The sequence below is a fragment of the Trichosurus vulpecula genome, chromosome 9, assembly GCF_011100635.1.
Source record: "Trichosurus vulpecula isolate mTriVul1 chromosome 9, mTriVul1.pri, whole genome shotgun sequence".
NCBI lineage: Eukaryota > Metazoa > Chordata > Mammalia > Diprotodontia > Phalangeridae > Trichosurus > Trichosurus vulpecula.
The window spans coordinates 180,617,630-180,634,405 of NC_050581.1; the positions used below are offsets into that span (position 1 = coordinate 180,617,630).

Here is a 16,776-nt window from a genome sequence, read left to right on the forward strand (position 1 = left end):
ACCTCCCCTAGGAGGGAGATTACTCAGAGAGGTGCCTCTTCCATTGTAAGAATCAGGAAGTTGTTCCTTATCTTGAGCTGAAATACGCTTCCTGGTAATGTCCATCCACTCATCCTCATTCCATTCTCTTGGGCCAAGGTGAAGAAGCTGAATCTTTCCACATGACAACCCCTCAAATATTCTGAGATCTCTATTTTCCCTCACTAAATCATCTCTTCTCTAAGCTTGGCATTGCTAATTCTTTTGGCTGATGCTTATATGAAATGATTTGAAACACCCTCCCCACCCTGGCCAGCTCCACTTCAGTAATCTTTCTCTTTAAATGAAAAACAGCATTCAAGGTGTGGCCTGACCAAGAGGCAACCTTCAGGGGTCTATAGCCTCCCCTTGGCTTTGATGTGGTCTTATTTTATTCCCCTCACAAGATTACATCATTCTAAAGGAAATAATTCTATGAATTAGACAGGATAGAGCCACTCCCCGTTATTTCATCGATATAGGGAACTTCTGAGTGAGGACCCTCTGCTAATACAGGCCATCACCTTCTCTGCAAGTTAGGTTTAGAAAGTTTCCTGGAGCACTGAGTGGTTAAGTTACTTGCCCAGCATCACTCAGTCAGTATACGTCTAAGGCCAGACATGAACCCACATCTTCCAGACTTGAAATCATATTTTGTAGGAAGCTGCCTTTGGTAAGATGGACAGGGAATTAACCTGGAGCTGAGAGTAGAGCCCTGAGGAAATGGAACACAATAGAGGCTGACTATAAAGTGGAATAAGAGCTGTTATACTGAAGCTATCCAAACTTTTACAGCTTGATGAGTATCATCCCCTTCAACAAAATGACTCTATCTTCAGAGGCAGTTCTAGAGTGGAAAAGATCACCCTCAACACTTTATAACTGAGTTTCTTTTTTTGCTTGTTTTTTTTTCTTTTTTAAAACAAACAAAAAGTAAATCACGTCACCTGGCTTGATCATTGACATCAGTGGTGTCAAACCCAAATACAAACAGGCCATTGGGCCATACATAAGGATCCTTGAGGACTGCATATTGACTTAGAAAACCATATATGATTATAAACTTCTTTACTAATACATTAACAAGATCAGATAAGAATTCCATTCTAATCTGGTTCAGGCTACACTCAAGAGTATTGTGGGCCACATTTGGCCCATATGTCTGACACCTCTGAGAATCTACCATAATCATCAAATCTGTCTCCAAAAAACTTTCAACTTTTCTTCCACAGTCAGATTTACCCTCTGCAGGTTAAGCTTTCCCATTATCAAGCACCTTTCAAAGAAAGTATTCTGGGCTCTCCAACCAATACCAAAAGAGTCCCATAGGGTAAGGTCAGCATGGCACAATAGGTATTGTGCCAGATTTGGTGTTGTCAAGATATGGGGTAGAACATCTATGGGATCTTGAATAAGTTGATAACTTCTCTGAACCTCAGACAACTCCCTAGGCCTTACCTGCTTATTGGTGAGTCATGACATCATTGGAATAAGTGTATGACCTTCCTAGGGGATGACTTTAAATGGGCTCTTGTATATTAGTTTAAAGATCAGTCTCCATGTTTTCTGATGGAATACAGTCAAGTGGAAAAACATTTGCTAAGCACTTATTCAAATACGTTTTAGTAGAAGGGAGGGTATATATAAAGGCATGGATAACTACATACTAACCATGGGAAGATATCAAAGAGAAACATCTTATTTCCCATTTTTGCCTAGCATTTCTGACACTATTACGTTAGCAACACTATTAAATTATTTGTGGTAAATAAGCATTTTTTCACCAAGCAATGCTTGCCAGAAACAGACCCAAGCTTCAGTCAAGCTAGTCAGTTAAACAACTTTTATCCCAGAGTCTTTCTAATCTTACATACAGAATTTCTTTTGTAGAGAGGCAGTATAGTTATGGTAGATAGAGAATTGGGCATAGATTGAGGATAATCCTGGATTCAAATCCTCTAGTATCCATTGTACTACACTAGGCAAGTTACTTAACCATCCCAAGTCTGGGTCTTCTCATCTACAAAACAGAAATAATTCCTTCAATGACTGCCCCTCAGAGTTGTGATGAGGTTCAAGTGAAATAAAGTAAGATGAGCATAATGCAAACATTAAAGCATTTTATGTGTTAATTACTACTACGACTATGAACCACTCCAATAGAAGAATAGAGCATGGTGTTCCCTTCCCAAATCTCTGTGATTGATTTGTGGTGTTCATTTCCTCAGGGTGTCTCATCAAGGCCACTCACCTCCTCTTCTTTTTTACTCTGAGGAAAAGAACATTGGGAGCAAAAGCCTGGAGAGCCACTTTCCAGTATTCCCTCCATTGGTTTCTCCTTTGGCAGAATGGTTTCTAATTTAAATAAAATAAAAGATATTTTCCAGGGCAACCATTCCCCTTATTTTCCCCCTCTCAAGGCTTTCTAGTTCTGGATTTCCACATCTTCACCCCACCTCTGCCTCTAACTGAGATTTAAAGCTACAGTGCTGGGGGGGCAGGGGACTGGGGAAGAGGACTGGATTTGGAATGAGAAACCCTGCAGTCAAATCCTGGCTCTTGTGTTTAGCCTATGGGACCCTCAACCTCTCTGGGTCTCCCTCTTTTCTCATCTATAATATGGTGGAAGTTGCACTGATTCTTTCTGTGGTCCCTTACAACTCTCAGCATATGAGGTCAGGTACTTTAAGAAATGTATCTCCTCTTTGTGGAGGAGAGAAAGATGAGATGAAGATGAGGAAACAGAGGCAGATGAAAGAGCACCAGACTTGGAACCTTGGTCTGAATCCCAGCTCTGCCATCCTGCTTGATCTTGGATGAATCACTTCCCTCTCCAATCCTCAGTCTCCTCCTCTCTAAAAGGAGCAGTTCGTCTGGAATGTTCTCCAAAGTTCTTTCCAGGTCTAGATTATGTAATCAAATATGTTAGCCTATTTCTCTTAAATGTTCCTTATTGGTAAATAAGATGTAAGCTCTTTGAAGACAGAGGTTTCCTTTTTTTTTCTTTTAGTTCATCTAGCACAGCTTGCCCTACAGTAAGTGACTGACGGATGTCTGTTGAATAAAACCCTTTGAAGGGATTCTCTTGCTAAAATAACCGTCTCTTTTTCCTTCCAGGTTGTTCTCCGCCCTACCCCTAACAGCCCCAAACAATCAGAATGGCATAAAATGACAGTTTCCAAAAACTGCCCTGATCAAGATCTGAAAATTAAACTTGCTGTCCGAATGGATAAACCTCAAAACATGAAGCATTCTGGGTAAGTGTGTCCCTGATGTTTCTCTGACTTGTCAGCTGCATTTGCTTTGAGCATGCTCATTCATTTTTCAGGGTTACAAGTAGAGAGGAAGATTCATCTTCTGGGACTGGGAAAAAAATACATCTAAGGTGCTTCAGAAGCTTGTACTGACATTTGCCTCGGGGACTTTGCATTTCTTTGACTTTCAGTTGCAGTCAATGATTTCTATTTTACATTCAAACAAATCACAAGCTCTCACATTGTCTTTGAAACTGAAAAGACCAGGCTTCAAAATACTGCCTCTGACACAAACAGGCTGTTTGACCCCAGGCAAGTTATTAAAAGACTCAGGTAACTCTGGAAGACTTGAAGTTACAAAGTCAGGGCCAAGCTACGTTGAGAGAAAGATTTTCCTCACCCAGCATTTCCCTAGACCAAGGAAATTATAGTTCTAGTCCCAGTTCCTATATATTGTCATCCCGTCTCTTTGTAATAACCTATATACAGAATGGCCCAAATCATTTTAATTCATTACTAGAAGAATGCTCTGTGTCTCTGGTTTACAGAATTCTAAAGGCAGCATGCGTGGATACTGCTGACATTATCAATATGGTACATAACCTAAGAATTCTGGGATTGTACCCTCAGTGTGAAATTATGTCCAAGTGATGAAAACCGTAGTATCAAAAATCTGTGCTATAATACCTGAATCTTGGACATCTAGATGGTACATTGCATAGAGTACCAGGCCTGGAGTCAGGAAGATCTGAGCTCAAACTTGCCCTCAGATACTTCCTAGCTGTGTGACCCTAGGCAAGTCACTTAACCTTCTTTGCCTCAGTTTCCTCATCTGTAAAATGAACTGGAAAAGGAAATGGCGAACCACTCCAAAATCTCTGCCAAGAAAACCCCAAATGGGGTCACAAAGAGTCAAACACAATGGAAACAATTGAACAACAACCACAATAAACCACTCAGGTCCAATCAATGCTATCTCTTAGAATAACTAAAACAAAAATAAAAAATCTAAAAAATCATTGATACTGTGCCTTCACTAATTTGATTTTTGCCCTAAAAATGGATCGTAGGATCATAGATATAGGGGTGGAAGTAATCTAATTTAACCCCCTCATTTTTCAGTTGAGAAAACTGAGTCCCAGAATAGTTAAGTCACTTGTCCAAAGCCGCACATTGATCATAGATGTGGAGGATAAAATAGTTTCACTTAGAGTTCAAAAAAAACTTACTAAAATAAAATCTTGAGTACAGGTTCACACCAATGAGTTTTTTTGAAACTGATTAGCATAATAGATTAAAAACAATTAATTTCAGTTTGTCACAGTCAGTACTTGGTTAATAAAATTAATTTGTATTCCAATAATTCAGAATTTGTGACAATATTTGTGACAATTCAGACAGGGGTTATTAACAAAAGTCTGATTTTTTTTAAAAAATCATGATTGAATTATACATTGAGTGAAAAAATAGAAGCTGTCCCTCAACATATTCAGTGATCATCATCAGCATTTATTGAGTGCTTTCTGTTTGTAAGACTAAGTTTTCTTGGACCAGCACAAGGCCACTGATGATGAAATGCTAACTGATCTAAGGCCTGCCATAGGTGGTTGAGAAGTATCTGTGAATACATGAAAGAATTGGGGAGGAATGGAAAGAGTTGAATTTGGAGCCCGAGTTCAAATCCTAACTCTGGCATTGAGACTACCTGTGTGACCTTGAATACCTTACTTACCTTCTCTGAGTCTTAGTTCCCTTTCCTATAAAATGAGGGGCTGGAATTAGATAAATTCTAAGGTTCCTTCCAGCTCTAGATTTCAGTTTCTACAAATTCATTAATTTTGACTCTTTATTCCTCTTTAAGGAAAAAAAAAAACTTTTTTGTGGGTAACATGAGCCAGCAGAAGAGAAATTTGTCATCCTAAGCCTCCTTTTGATGTAATATTTTTGTTTCCACTTCCCACATTTATTCAACTTGTTCCATTGAAAATTAAGTTTGATTCTACCTTCTTGGTTCAACTAGCTTATAAAATTCTGAACATTTTCCTCACTATACCTTCCCCACCTCAGTAATGTGAACAGGAATAGATTGCCCATTTTGTCCAACTAGCTTGGCAATATCAGATCCCAAATACATTGCTTTAGAATGATCTCCTCAGTAATAAAAATAATAATTATATTAATAGCTAATATTTCTAGAACACTTTGAGGTTTACAAAGCACTTTATAAATATCTCATTTCATCCTCACAATAACCCTGGGTGGTAGATTTTTTTATTATGTATATTTTACAAATGAAGAAACCAAGGAAGGCAGAGGTAAAGTATCTGAGGCCAGATTTTAATTTGGGTCTTTCTGATTCTAGGACCGGTGCTCTATCCACTGTGCCACCTACCTGCCTCTGTTCTCAACTAAAGAGTCTCTTTAAAAACAAATATTTTCTTGCTTTCTAACAGAATGAAGCCAAATAAAATGTATGGGTGGGGAAAATAAACTGAACTAAAAGTCAGAAGGCTTAAATTCTTGACCCAGCTCTGCCACCAATGTTCTGCCTGACCGTGGGCAGACCGTTCATCTTACAAAGGAAGGTGAAGGGACTAAGTGGTCCCCAAGGTTCCTTCCAGATTTAAAATTCCATTATTCTATATTTTCTAAAGGTATCTTCATGCTTGGCACCTAGGCAAGGCATATATAGTAAGTACATGACATAAACTTACTGAATTTTATTGTTAGTTGTACATTTTACTTAAAAAAGATGCAGACCAGTATATGGCACAGTGGATAGAGCACGAGAAATGGAGTCAGGTAGATTTATCTGAGTTCTAATCTGGTCTCAGATACTTACTAGCTGTGTGAATCTTGGCAAGTCACTTAACCCTGTTTGCCTCAGTTTCTTAATCTGTAAAATGAGATGGAGAAGGAAACGGCAAGCCACTCCAGTACCTCTGCCAAGAAAACCCCATATGGGATCATGAAGAGTCAGACACGCCTGAGACAACTGAATAAGAACAAGAGAAGATAAGAACAAGAGGAGACAATAACAACAACAAGGGAAGAACAGACTACATAAATAGTCTGCTCATTCAGTTCACAGATGATATAAAGCAGGGAGGGATAGCTAATATGTAGACTGATAAAATCAAGATCTAAAATTGAATAGAGATAAATGTAAAGGCCTTCAGCAGGGTTCAAAAAATCAACTACTCAATAGAGGATAAAGGAGACAAGAGAGCAGTTAGGGATTTAAGTGGCTTACAAGCTTAGTATGAATGAACAATGTGATGTAGCAACCAAAGGGTTAATATAGTATTAAGCTTTAGTGATGGCAGCATATTGCCTAGAGCAAGAAAAGTCCTAGTATATTCTGCCTTGTTTAAGCCGCATGTTGAGGTAGTTTTGTCCCAATATGGGGTAACACATTTCAGAAGGAATATTACAAGATGAAGGGTATACCAGCATTAGATAACCAGGATGGTAAGGGGTCCAGGTATATTTGGCATGGATCAAAGATTCAGCAAGAGGGCTTGATAGCAATCATCAGGTATCTGAAGAGTTGTCATAAGGAATGATTAGACCAGTTCTGCTGAGCCCAGAGACCAGAGCTAAGACCAATGGGTGAAAGTTAAAGGAAGGCTGAATTCAGCTCAAAATCAGGGGCAAAAATCTTAACAATTAGGGATGTTACAAACAGAATGGGCTGTCTCAACATAATAAGTTCCAATGATTTGCAGAGATTTTAATACAATGAATGAGCAATGATACGCTTTGCCCATGGTCACACAAGATACAAAATTTTGATAGAGATTGGAAATGTGACTTCTGGGGTCCTTTCTAACTTGGAGTCTCAATAATTCTATGCACTGCACTGTTGAACTCAAGAAGCAAATATTATGTTGGAGGCATGACCATAAAGCAGTGAGACTAATTTTTTAGCGAATGAATTGGAATTTAAACATCAAAGTGAATCTTGGCCCAGTCACCTTGAGATTCTCTATGCACACTCCAGCGTTATCACCGTTGCTCTAGATACTTTTAGAATTCCCCGGGCATTGTCTTCAGAGCCAATTAAGGAGTTGCCCAAGAAACTGCCATCCTGTCGTTTAGAGAAATTCAGTGAGGAAAGGGGCTATAGAGGGCAGTATTATCAGTACTCTCACATTATGGAAGAGGAAAGTGAAGTCCAGACAAAGTGACTTACCCAAAGTCACATGGGAGTAAATAACAAACCCAGAATTTTAATAATAACTTATATTTTATTTTTTTCCTCACAACAACCCTGAGAGTTAGGTGCTATTATTATCCCGATTTACTGATGGGGAAAATGAGGCAGACAGTGTCTTAAGGAACCTTCCCAGAGTCATGTAGCTAATAAGTGTCTGAGGCTGAATTTGAACTCAAGTCTTCTTGACCCTAAATCCACTACTATGTGGTATCATGGAAAAGTACTGAAATTGACATAGCAGGACCTGAGTTCTGTTGCAGCTCATCAAACTTAATTTTTTTTTATTCATTGGAACATCACATGGATTAGATTGACCTTGGAGAAATTACATTACAAGCTATGTGCCCCATAGATCTTAAAATAGAGATCTCTCCCTCTCTAACTTTGCCCACAGGTGTATCCAAAAAGTCACATGTAAATCAAAATCATGCCTATTGTTCTATGTTTTCAATGCTAAGTGAGAGGGAAGGGCATCAGAGCAATCCTATGGAGAGCCCTTCTTTGAAGTGAAGAATCGCCCCTAGTTCATTTTGTGAAACTTAGTCTTCCTGTGTGAGGTTTATTCAAAACTAGAGATGTCTCTATTGTTTTCAGCTGCTGCTGCCTAGTTACAGATAGCATATGCACAGAGCCTATGTTAGAAAGGGCTGGTGAAAAAAATTCTCCTGATGATGATGAGAATTTCCTCATGTAAATTAGCCACCGATTCACAGAAGGATGGGATGCTCCTACCTGGAAATCACTTTCAAATACTAGAGCTCTCTTTTTTTTCCTAAGAACACACAATAGGGAAAAAAAGACTGCATGCTTTTTTAAAATTAGATCTTACCAGAAGTAAAACAAATACAATTGGAGGGGCTTAATACCATTTTTCTCCTCTCTGCCACATTTTTCAATCAGTTTTTGCATCCAAAGATTTTAACACCTGCACAACTTGGTCCCTTTAAAGGGATGCGTTCATAAACTCTTCCTGAAACTCGTGATGGATTTGCCATTAGGCTTCATACTATTATGAGTACAATGTGTTGCTTATCTCTCTGAGGCTTTGGGAAATAGTGCTGTCACCCCCACCCACTCACCTTGATTTTTGTTTTTCCCCTTCTAGGTACTTATGGGCCATTGGTAAGAATGTTTGGAAGAGATGGAAGAAAAGGTTCTTTGTATTGGTCCAGGTAACATTTTAATTCAGTGTCTGCTCTAATTTTTTAAAGGGAGTGGGGCAGTAAAATGAAGTAAATCGACTTGAAGCCTAAGTGAGACTTGAGTTCAAATCCTGCATCTGACATCTGTTAGCTGTATGACCCTGGACAGGTCCCTTAACCTCTATGTGCATCAGGCCAACTCCCTGAGACTATTTCTAAGTGATAGATAGGCTGTGATCTACCCCACATCGATGAAATCCCAATCTCTCCTGTGTCTAGATAACTGCCATCATGGAAGGTATACTAAGATTTTGATCCTATTCCTATCATAACATCTCTTCTGGGCTCACTCACTCATCCTGCAAATACGTTTCCAAGTTGAAGTTCCCAAAAGGTTAGTTGATTGCTGCTTCTGTCAGAGTTATAAAGGTAACCCTGCAGGGGCTGAGTTTCTAGAGATATTATTCACAAGCTCCTAGCAGTGTGTTTTCCATTAACATGAGGCAGCTATATTTCAATTAGCTGATTTTTTTAAGAAAGGGATTTTTACCCAGATGGTAGATAAAAGCAGTTGGTTCTAAACATGCCCCCAAAGATTTAGGGATCACTCCTCCACAAACAGACTCAGTATCCAGGTTTAGAAATGACTGAAACTTAGAGTACAATGGTAGAGAGATGCTTGCGTGTCGGTCAAAGGGAGACCTCCTGAACCCCTAGCCCTGGAAGTCCTTTTCTCCCTTTTTGGAGTATTCATGAAGTTAGCTGCAGGGTATGGTGATGCTAATAAACCACTCACTTCCCACTGGGCTGATGGGTTGTGAGTTCTCTGCCAATCACTCAGGTGCCACCATGAAATCTCTGTGAATCTTACAATAACCACGGCTTGGACATGTCCATCTAAAGGTTCCTGCTCAGTCACTTCCCAATTCCTATGGCAATTGTGACTGGGGTTCCATTGACTCTGCTGTCAACTTTGGTTTCTCATGAGACCTCAGTTGGGATCTCCTAAATTCTTAAGGTTGGTTGATATTTGGACAACTCCACCTAGGAACACTTGTTCATCCGAGATTAAGGAAGAATAACCACAAATATAGAGATGGCCATGTGCTACTTATAGCCTCCATGGCTAGATAAGAGATAAGGAAGCTGCCTTTCCCTTTCAGCTCCCCCAGACCATCAACCTAGAGACTAGTCAACTTCCGGACAGGAAGTGGGAAATCAGAGTTACAGACTTTTCTTGAGAAACCACCTGTTTACCTTTGTTATGTTTCGCTACTTCTGGGTAGATAAATTATCTCCTACTAGGCTAGTATCTTAAGTGTGGTCAACCTTGGGAATAGGAGAAGGGAAAGGAAAAAGAAAAAAAAAACTATCTCCTGTCTCCCTTCCAAGAGCAATTCTCTTTGAACCTGGAGGCAGAGCATGGAACATTAACTTGTACCCTGTTGAAATCAAGTTACATATCTTGGGCCACATATAAAAAGAGCCACCAGTCAAGTGATAAGCTGAAAAAAGTGGTCAATTAGTCCAGTTGTGATGGCTTCTAGGTTCAACAGGAATTTGGGGGAGGGAGGAAATAGTTCATTGATTAATTGGGAAGAGAGCAGAACTTCATCTTTACTTTCTATTTTGAGAATTTCATGAAAGGGATGTTTTAAATAGATAGGCAGGTATATATGGCTCTTCTGATGCCATTGGGACAGGGAAGTAATATGGGATTCTCAAATGCTATGCCAGAACCTTTACCCGTTCCTAATAAATGGCCCAAAGATGGGTCGCATGCCTGTCATCCAATGACCAGCTAAGTTCAGACATACTTTTCACCAGGTTAGCCAAATCGTGAGGTTTTTTTCAACCACAGCAGCTCCCAAAAGACCCTCCATTCATTTAGAAGGACTCGGAGAAGTTGGAATCTCTGTCAGTGAGGCAAGTACGCACATAAATAAAATCACACACTCATGGACCATTGAAATGGAGAAGTTTGCTTCACTTTAAGCAAGTTGATTATATTAAAATCTGATTTAATAATAGTCACTTATATTCATGGAGTAGATTATTCACAATAACCTATGTGGTACAAAGTGCAAATATTTTCTCTCCTCTTTGCAGATTAGGAAACTGAGTCTGTTGTAGGCTGCATGCTTTCAGAGGGAAAGAATGATCACTGAATTTAGAGCTAAAGAGGACTTTAGGGTCCATCAAGCCCTACCCTGCTCCCACTCCATTTAATGAGAAAGGAAATGGAGCCTGTGAGTTAAATGACTTGTCAGATTTCACACAGAGGGTAAGAAGAAAATGTGGGTTTTGAATCCTGGTCTTAAAACACAGAACAGGTAGATGGCTCACTGGATAGAATACTGGGCCTGGAGTCAGGAAGATCTGAGTTCAAATATGGCCTCAGATACTTACTAGCTGTGTGACCCTGGGCAAGTCACTTAACATCTGTTTTCCAAGGAGGCATCTGGTGGCTCAGCAGATAGAGTGCTGGACCAGGAGTCAGGAAAACCTGAATTAAAATCTGGCCTCAGACACTTACTATCTGTGTGGCCTTGGACAAAAGTCACTTAACCTCTGTGCCCCTGGAGAAGGAAATGGCAAACCACTCCACTATCTTTTGCCAAGAAAACCCTACGGAGAGTATGGTTCATGGGGTCACAAAGAGTCAGATACGATTGAATGACTGAAGAACAGCAATTTGAAACATGAAACCTCTATGACCTTGCTCAGGATTCCCTAGCTAATAAACATCAGAACTACCACACTCATCATAGGGTCTACACTGGAAAAGCTCTCTGCCTATGGAGCCAGAGGACCTGGGTTCAACTCCTGCCTCGTAAGGCCTTGGGCAAGTCACTTAATTCCTGTGCCTCTATTTTCTCTGCTATAAATTAAGGGTGTTGGACTACATGGCCTCTGAGGGCCCTTTCAACTCTGGAACTATGGTCCTGTGACTTGGACAAGGGTTACTCAGTATGAGCAGGCAAAGATGAGTTTAGTTGATTGGCTGGCTGGTTGGCTGAATGAATGAATGACTGTTCAGTCAGCTCCCCGGGATGCTGAGCCATTCAAATCTCCTGCTATAACCCAGAATGTCTATTCTACTGGTATTATCCTGGGATCATGAGATCTCAGACATACAGCTAGAAGAGCTCTCAGAGGTCATCTGGTCTAACCTGCTCATTTTACAAAGGAGGAAACCAAGACCTTGAAAGGTGAAGTCACTGGTCCAATGGCACACAGGTGGCAAAGCCAGGTTTCAAACCCAGCTCCTCTCCTATGCTGGATATCTAGTATCCCTCCGGTGCCACTGGTAACCAATGATGTAGGAGGTCAGGGGAGAGAAGCATGAGCTGATGAGGTCAGGAGATGTCTCCTAAGAGCCAGCGTGGCACAGGAGAAAGAACAGATTTCAGATTCAAAGGACCTGGATTCCAATCCTGCCTCCTCCACTTACTGCCTGCGTAACCTTGGGCATAATAGTTTGTCTCTCCGAGCCTCAGTTTCCTCAGGTGTAGAAGGAGGGTGCTTGAACTAGAAGCCCTCAAAGGTGAGTTCCAATTCTAAATCATTGATCCACATGAGGAAGCCATGTAGATTGAACACCACTCTGTGGGAACTATCCATCCTTGCCATCCTTAAAAGGCCAATTACTGCCCCATTACATCCCTCTGACAATTTTTTAAACCACTAAGAACCTAAGAAAGCCTCTATTCACCTATTATTTCAGAGAAATTGCTCCACACAGGAAGAAGCAGAGGGGGGAATGTGCTAAAAATAGCCCTGGGGCCACATTGACCCCATTTCCTCTTTCCTCATAATGAATGCTCTCGGCCCATTCTACTGAGCCTCTCCTCAGAATGCCAGATCCACGCTGTGCCTGAGGAGCATAACTGAGATGAATGTGAGGGCAGCAACAATTTTTAGGGTGCAGGAAAGAAGTTGGTCTGGTCCCAGCATAGAGACATTAACTGGATTACCTCATCTAAGTTCAGAAGGCAAGACATTGGGATTGCATATAATTGAAAAAAAGAGGGGATATAGTGGGGAAGGAAAGGGAGAAGGAAGGAAGGAAGGAAGGAAGGAAAGAAGGAAGGAAGGAAGGAAGGAAGGAAGGAAGGAAGGAAGGAAAGAAGGAAGGAAAAAAGGAAGGAAGGACGGAAGGAAGGAAGGAAGGAAAAAAGGAAGGAAGGAAGGAAAATTAAGTGCTGACAGTGTGCTAGGCACTGTGCTAAATGCAAGGACATAAAGACAAGGACATAAGATAGGAAGTAAAATTCTAATGATGTAAGACAATACATGAATGGGAGCTGGGGCAGAGGAATGACCTTGACAGTGCAATGGTGAAGAGGATCAGGAATCTGAAGTCTGGAGAGAGAACAAGTGTGCGTCAGGTTCCTTCCTAAAGTTGTGGTACCAGGGAGGGAGTCAGGAGAGCAGGGCCTCACGGTGGTGGGTTCTCCAGGGGGTCAGTGCAGCAAGGGAGGAGAAAGATGAAAAGAGAGACAGAGACACAGAGACAGTGACACAGAGAGACAGAGAGAGACGCAGAGAAAAATAGAGAGTCAGAGGCAGAGAAGATAGAGCATGAGACAAAGAAAGGGACTGAGACAGAGACAGAAACAAAGAGATAGAGACAGAGGGAGACAGAGAGAGGCAGACACAGAGCAATGGTCCAGACATGATTAGTCCAGTTGTTATGGATACCCACACCTTGTCTAGTCTTGTCCCTTCTCCCTCTGTGACGTTTCCTGCCTTCCTCCTCAGCCCTTTCCTGATTTCTGCTCTGGTGCTCACAACCCTATTTCAAGCTCTCACCACGTCTCTCTTGGACCCCTCATAATTGATCTCGGCTTCTGTCCTTCCCCCCCTCCAAACTCACCCTCCACACAGCTGCCAAAAGAACATTTGGGAAACCAAAGCACGTTATTCCCCTCGCTAAAGACTCTCTAGCGATCTCCTGTTTTGGGCTCTAGAATCCAAGGCTCATTCCTCTATTTGGCATTGGAAGTTCACAGTCTGGCCCCAACCTACCTTTCCAGACTTAATTTCCAGATGCTCCCCATCACACTCTCTGCATTCCAGCCTCTCTGACTATTTCCCTAAAACAACCTATCCCCTCCCTCTCTGTGTTTTGCAGGCTGTCACTTAGACCTGTAAGGCAAGTCTTTCTTCAGCTATGCCTCATCAAATCCTTAACTCTCCCCAAAGTTCAGCTTAGGCGTCACCTCCTACCAGAAAGTGTTGCTGATCTCTGGTTTTGGCTTTGTGTTTTCAGAGCCTAGGACTCTATCTGGTACAGAGCCAGCACTTCAGAAATGATGCTTAAACTGAATTAGAGCAATACCAAAGAAAGAGATCCCTAACAGCACCAGGCTAATTGATCTCTCACATTAGTATGTGCAGGGTTTGGTTGTTGCTTGTTTGTTTTTAACTGAACTTCGCCTTTCCTGTAATGACCTAAAATGGCAGATCAGGAAAATCAACTAGTCCTCAGGTTCTGAGCCTGGGTCCATGGACCCCCAGGGGATCCATGGGTAAATTTCAGGGGGATACATGAACGTGGATGGGAAAAAAATTACATCTTTATTTTCATTAATCTTTGGTTTCCATTTTAATCCTATGTATATTATTTCACGCATTTAAAAACATTATTCTAATAAAGGGCACAAAGAGTTCTTCAGAAAGCCAAAGAGCTCTGTGACACAGGAAAAAAAAAAAAGATTAAAAGCCTCTAATCGAGCCTGACTCCCTTCTTTTACAGCTGAGGAAATTAGGGCCCAGGGACACTAGGTGGCACAGTGAATAGAGTACTGGACCTGGGGTCAGGAAGACCTGAGTTCAAATGTGACCTCAGACACTTACTGGCTGTGTGACCCTGGACAAGTCACTTACCCTCTGTCTGCCTTCTCAATCAATCAATAAGCATTTATTAGATGTTTACTATGTGTCAAGGACTGTGCTAAGTTATGGGAATACAAAAAGAGACAAAAGACAAATACCTGCCTTCAAGGAGTTCACAATCCAGTGGAGGAAACAACACACAAACAACTATATACAAAGCAAGCTATCTATAGGACAAATAGGAAATAATTAACAGAGAGAGGGCACTGGAATAAAGAGAGTTAGGGAAGGCTTCCTATAGAAAGTGGAATTTTTGTAGGGGCTTAAAGGAAGCCAGTGTTGCTGGATTGAAGAGTATATGTGTGAGCAGACTGGAAAGCGAGGAAGGCATTAGGTTATGAAGGGCTTTCAATGCCAAATAGAGCCTTTTGTATTTGAGCCTGCAGGCAATGGGGAGCCACTGAAGTTTATTGAGCAAGAGAGTGACCTGATCAGATCTGAGCTTTAGGAAAGTCATTTTAGTGGCTGAACAGAGGATGGATCGGAGCAGGGGGAGACTTGAAGCAGGCAGACCCACCCACAACTATTTAAATAATCCAGGCATGAGGGAATGAGGGTCTGCACTAGAATGGGGCATTAGTGTCAGAGGAGAGAAAGGGGGCGTATTGGTAAAACTGCCAGATGTTGGCAGCAGCTGGATAGGGCAGGGAGAGATAATGGGGAGTCCAGGATGACCGCTAGGATGGGAGCCCAAAGGACTAGGAGGACAGTGTTGCCCCCCAAGTAATAGGGAAGGTAGAAAGGGGGACAGGGTTAAGGGGAAGAGACAATGAGTTCTGTAGTTTCTTCATTTGTAAAATGGGTCCCAGGGCTGTTGTAAGGACAAAATAAGATAATATTTGAAAAGTACAAAATAAATGCTAATCCTGTTGCTGTTATTATTGTGTATGACGCGCCTCAGGTCACAAAGCTACTTAGGGCAGATTAGAAGTCCAACTTCCGGACTCGCAGCTGTCTGCTTTGTTTTCAATGACTCTATGGGATCACGTTTTAAGAGCTAGGAAGGACCACAGAGGTCGACAAAGCCAACCCCCACCTTCCACTCCCCTCCCACCTCATTCTGGAAACAAGCCTCTGATCAAAGTCACCCAGATAGCAAATGTGAGAATCAGGATTTGAACTCAGATCCTCCAGCTCAAAATGCAGCATTTTTCCCCACTTGTCCATCACGCCTTCCTTCCCTCAAATAGATAACCAGCACCAGCAGTATCTGTCCAGGTCTGAGCTGTACAGCAATGCCTATGATGAAAATAAATAGAATTTTGAGGAGTAAGGAAGGGGAGGGCGGCCATGTCAACTGCTGCCCCACATCTAGAATGAAAAGAAGTCAAGTCATTCAGACATTTCCAGATATCCAAGTATCGGGCTTCTTATAGAGCAAACATCCTGACAAATCTTTTTTTTTAAATTTTCATTCAGCTGCTTGATGAAAACCATAAGGGAAGTATGAGATACCATGACTCAGAGGTTAGAAGAACAGCTTTACAAGACTATCAATATGGCTGCTAGCAAGTCAGCTGTCCTTTCAGTTCCCCAAGTAGCCCTCTGTGATTAGGGTACAGGCGAGTTGCTGGTCTATGCTAGTAGAGGGACTTTTCATACTGGGAGTTCTCTCATACCAATGAAATCACAGCTGCAGACTCTACCTCCCACCCCAAAAAAGAATAAGCAAAGCCACTCCTCCATGTTGTCTCTTCATTCTGGTCTGTGACAATTATCCTTTGGTGAGAATTCTTGCTCAAAGGACTAGAATTGAGAGAACAGATGACTGATCATAAATGGCTTGTATATAGCAGGCATTACAAGACACACATACATAGTCACAGTAGTAAACACAAAAGGAGGAATAGCTACTTTGCTTATTAGTTGTAGATATTGTGGTCAGAGAATGAGATACACACACACACACACACACACACACACACATACACACACCAGACAGGCACAACACAATGGGTATCTAACTTCATGGTTCATAGATTCAAAGCTGGAAGAGACTCTAGAGATATCTTAGCCCAATCTCCTCACTCTACAGGGGAGGAAACAGAAGCCAAGAGATGAGGAATGACTTCTCCAAGGTCACACAGAAACATAAGAGGTAGGATTTGAACCAATGTCCTCTGACTCCAGATCCAGTATTCCTTCTGCTGTACCCCACAGAACACTGACAATGTCATGCTTGTCCAAGTATGGTCCAAGCATGCCTACCATTGCTGTGGTGCTGACCAGGCTCTTGTAGGCC

The 16,776-nt window shown here is 41.5% G+C and overlaps 1 protein-coding gene across 1 annotated transcript in view; it reads left to right on the forward strand.

The window, feature by feature from the left end:
* Window positions 1–16,776, forward strand: part of CADPS (calcium dependent secretion activator) — a 575,524-nt gene that overhangs the window by 350,326 nt on the left and 208,422 nt on the right. The window contains exons 9-10 of the mRNA XM_036738381.1: window positions 3,136–3,275; window positions 8,597–8,663. Of these exons, the coding sequence (XP_036594276.1) occupies window positions 3,136–3,275; window positions 8,597–8,663 (207 nt within the window). The remainder of the gene's footprint in view (window positions 1–3,135; window positions 3,276–8,596; window positions 8,664–16,776) is intronic.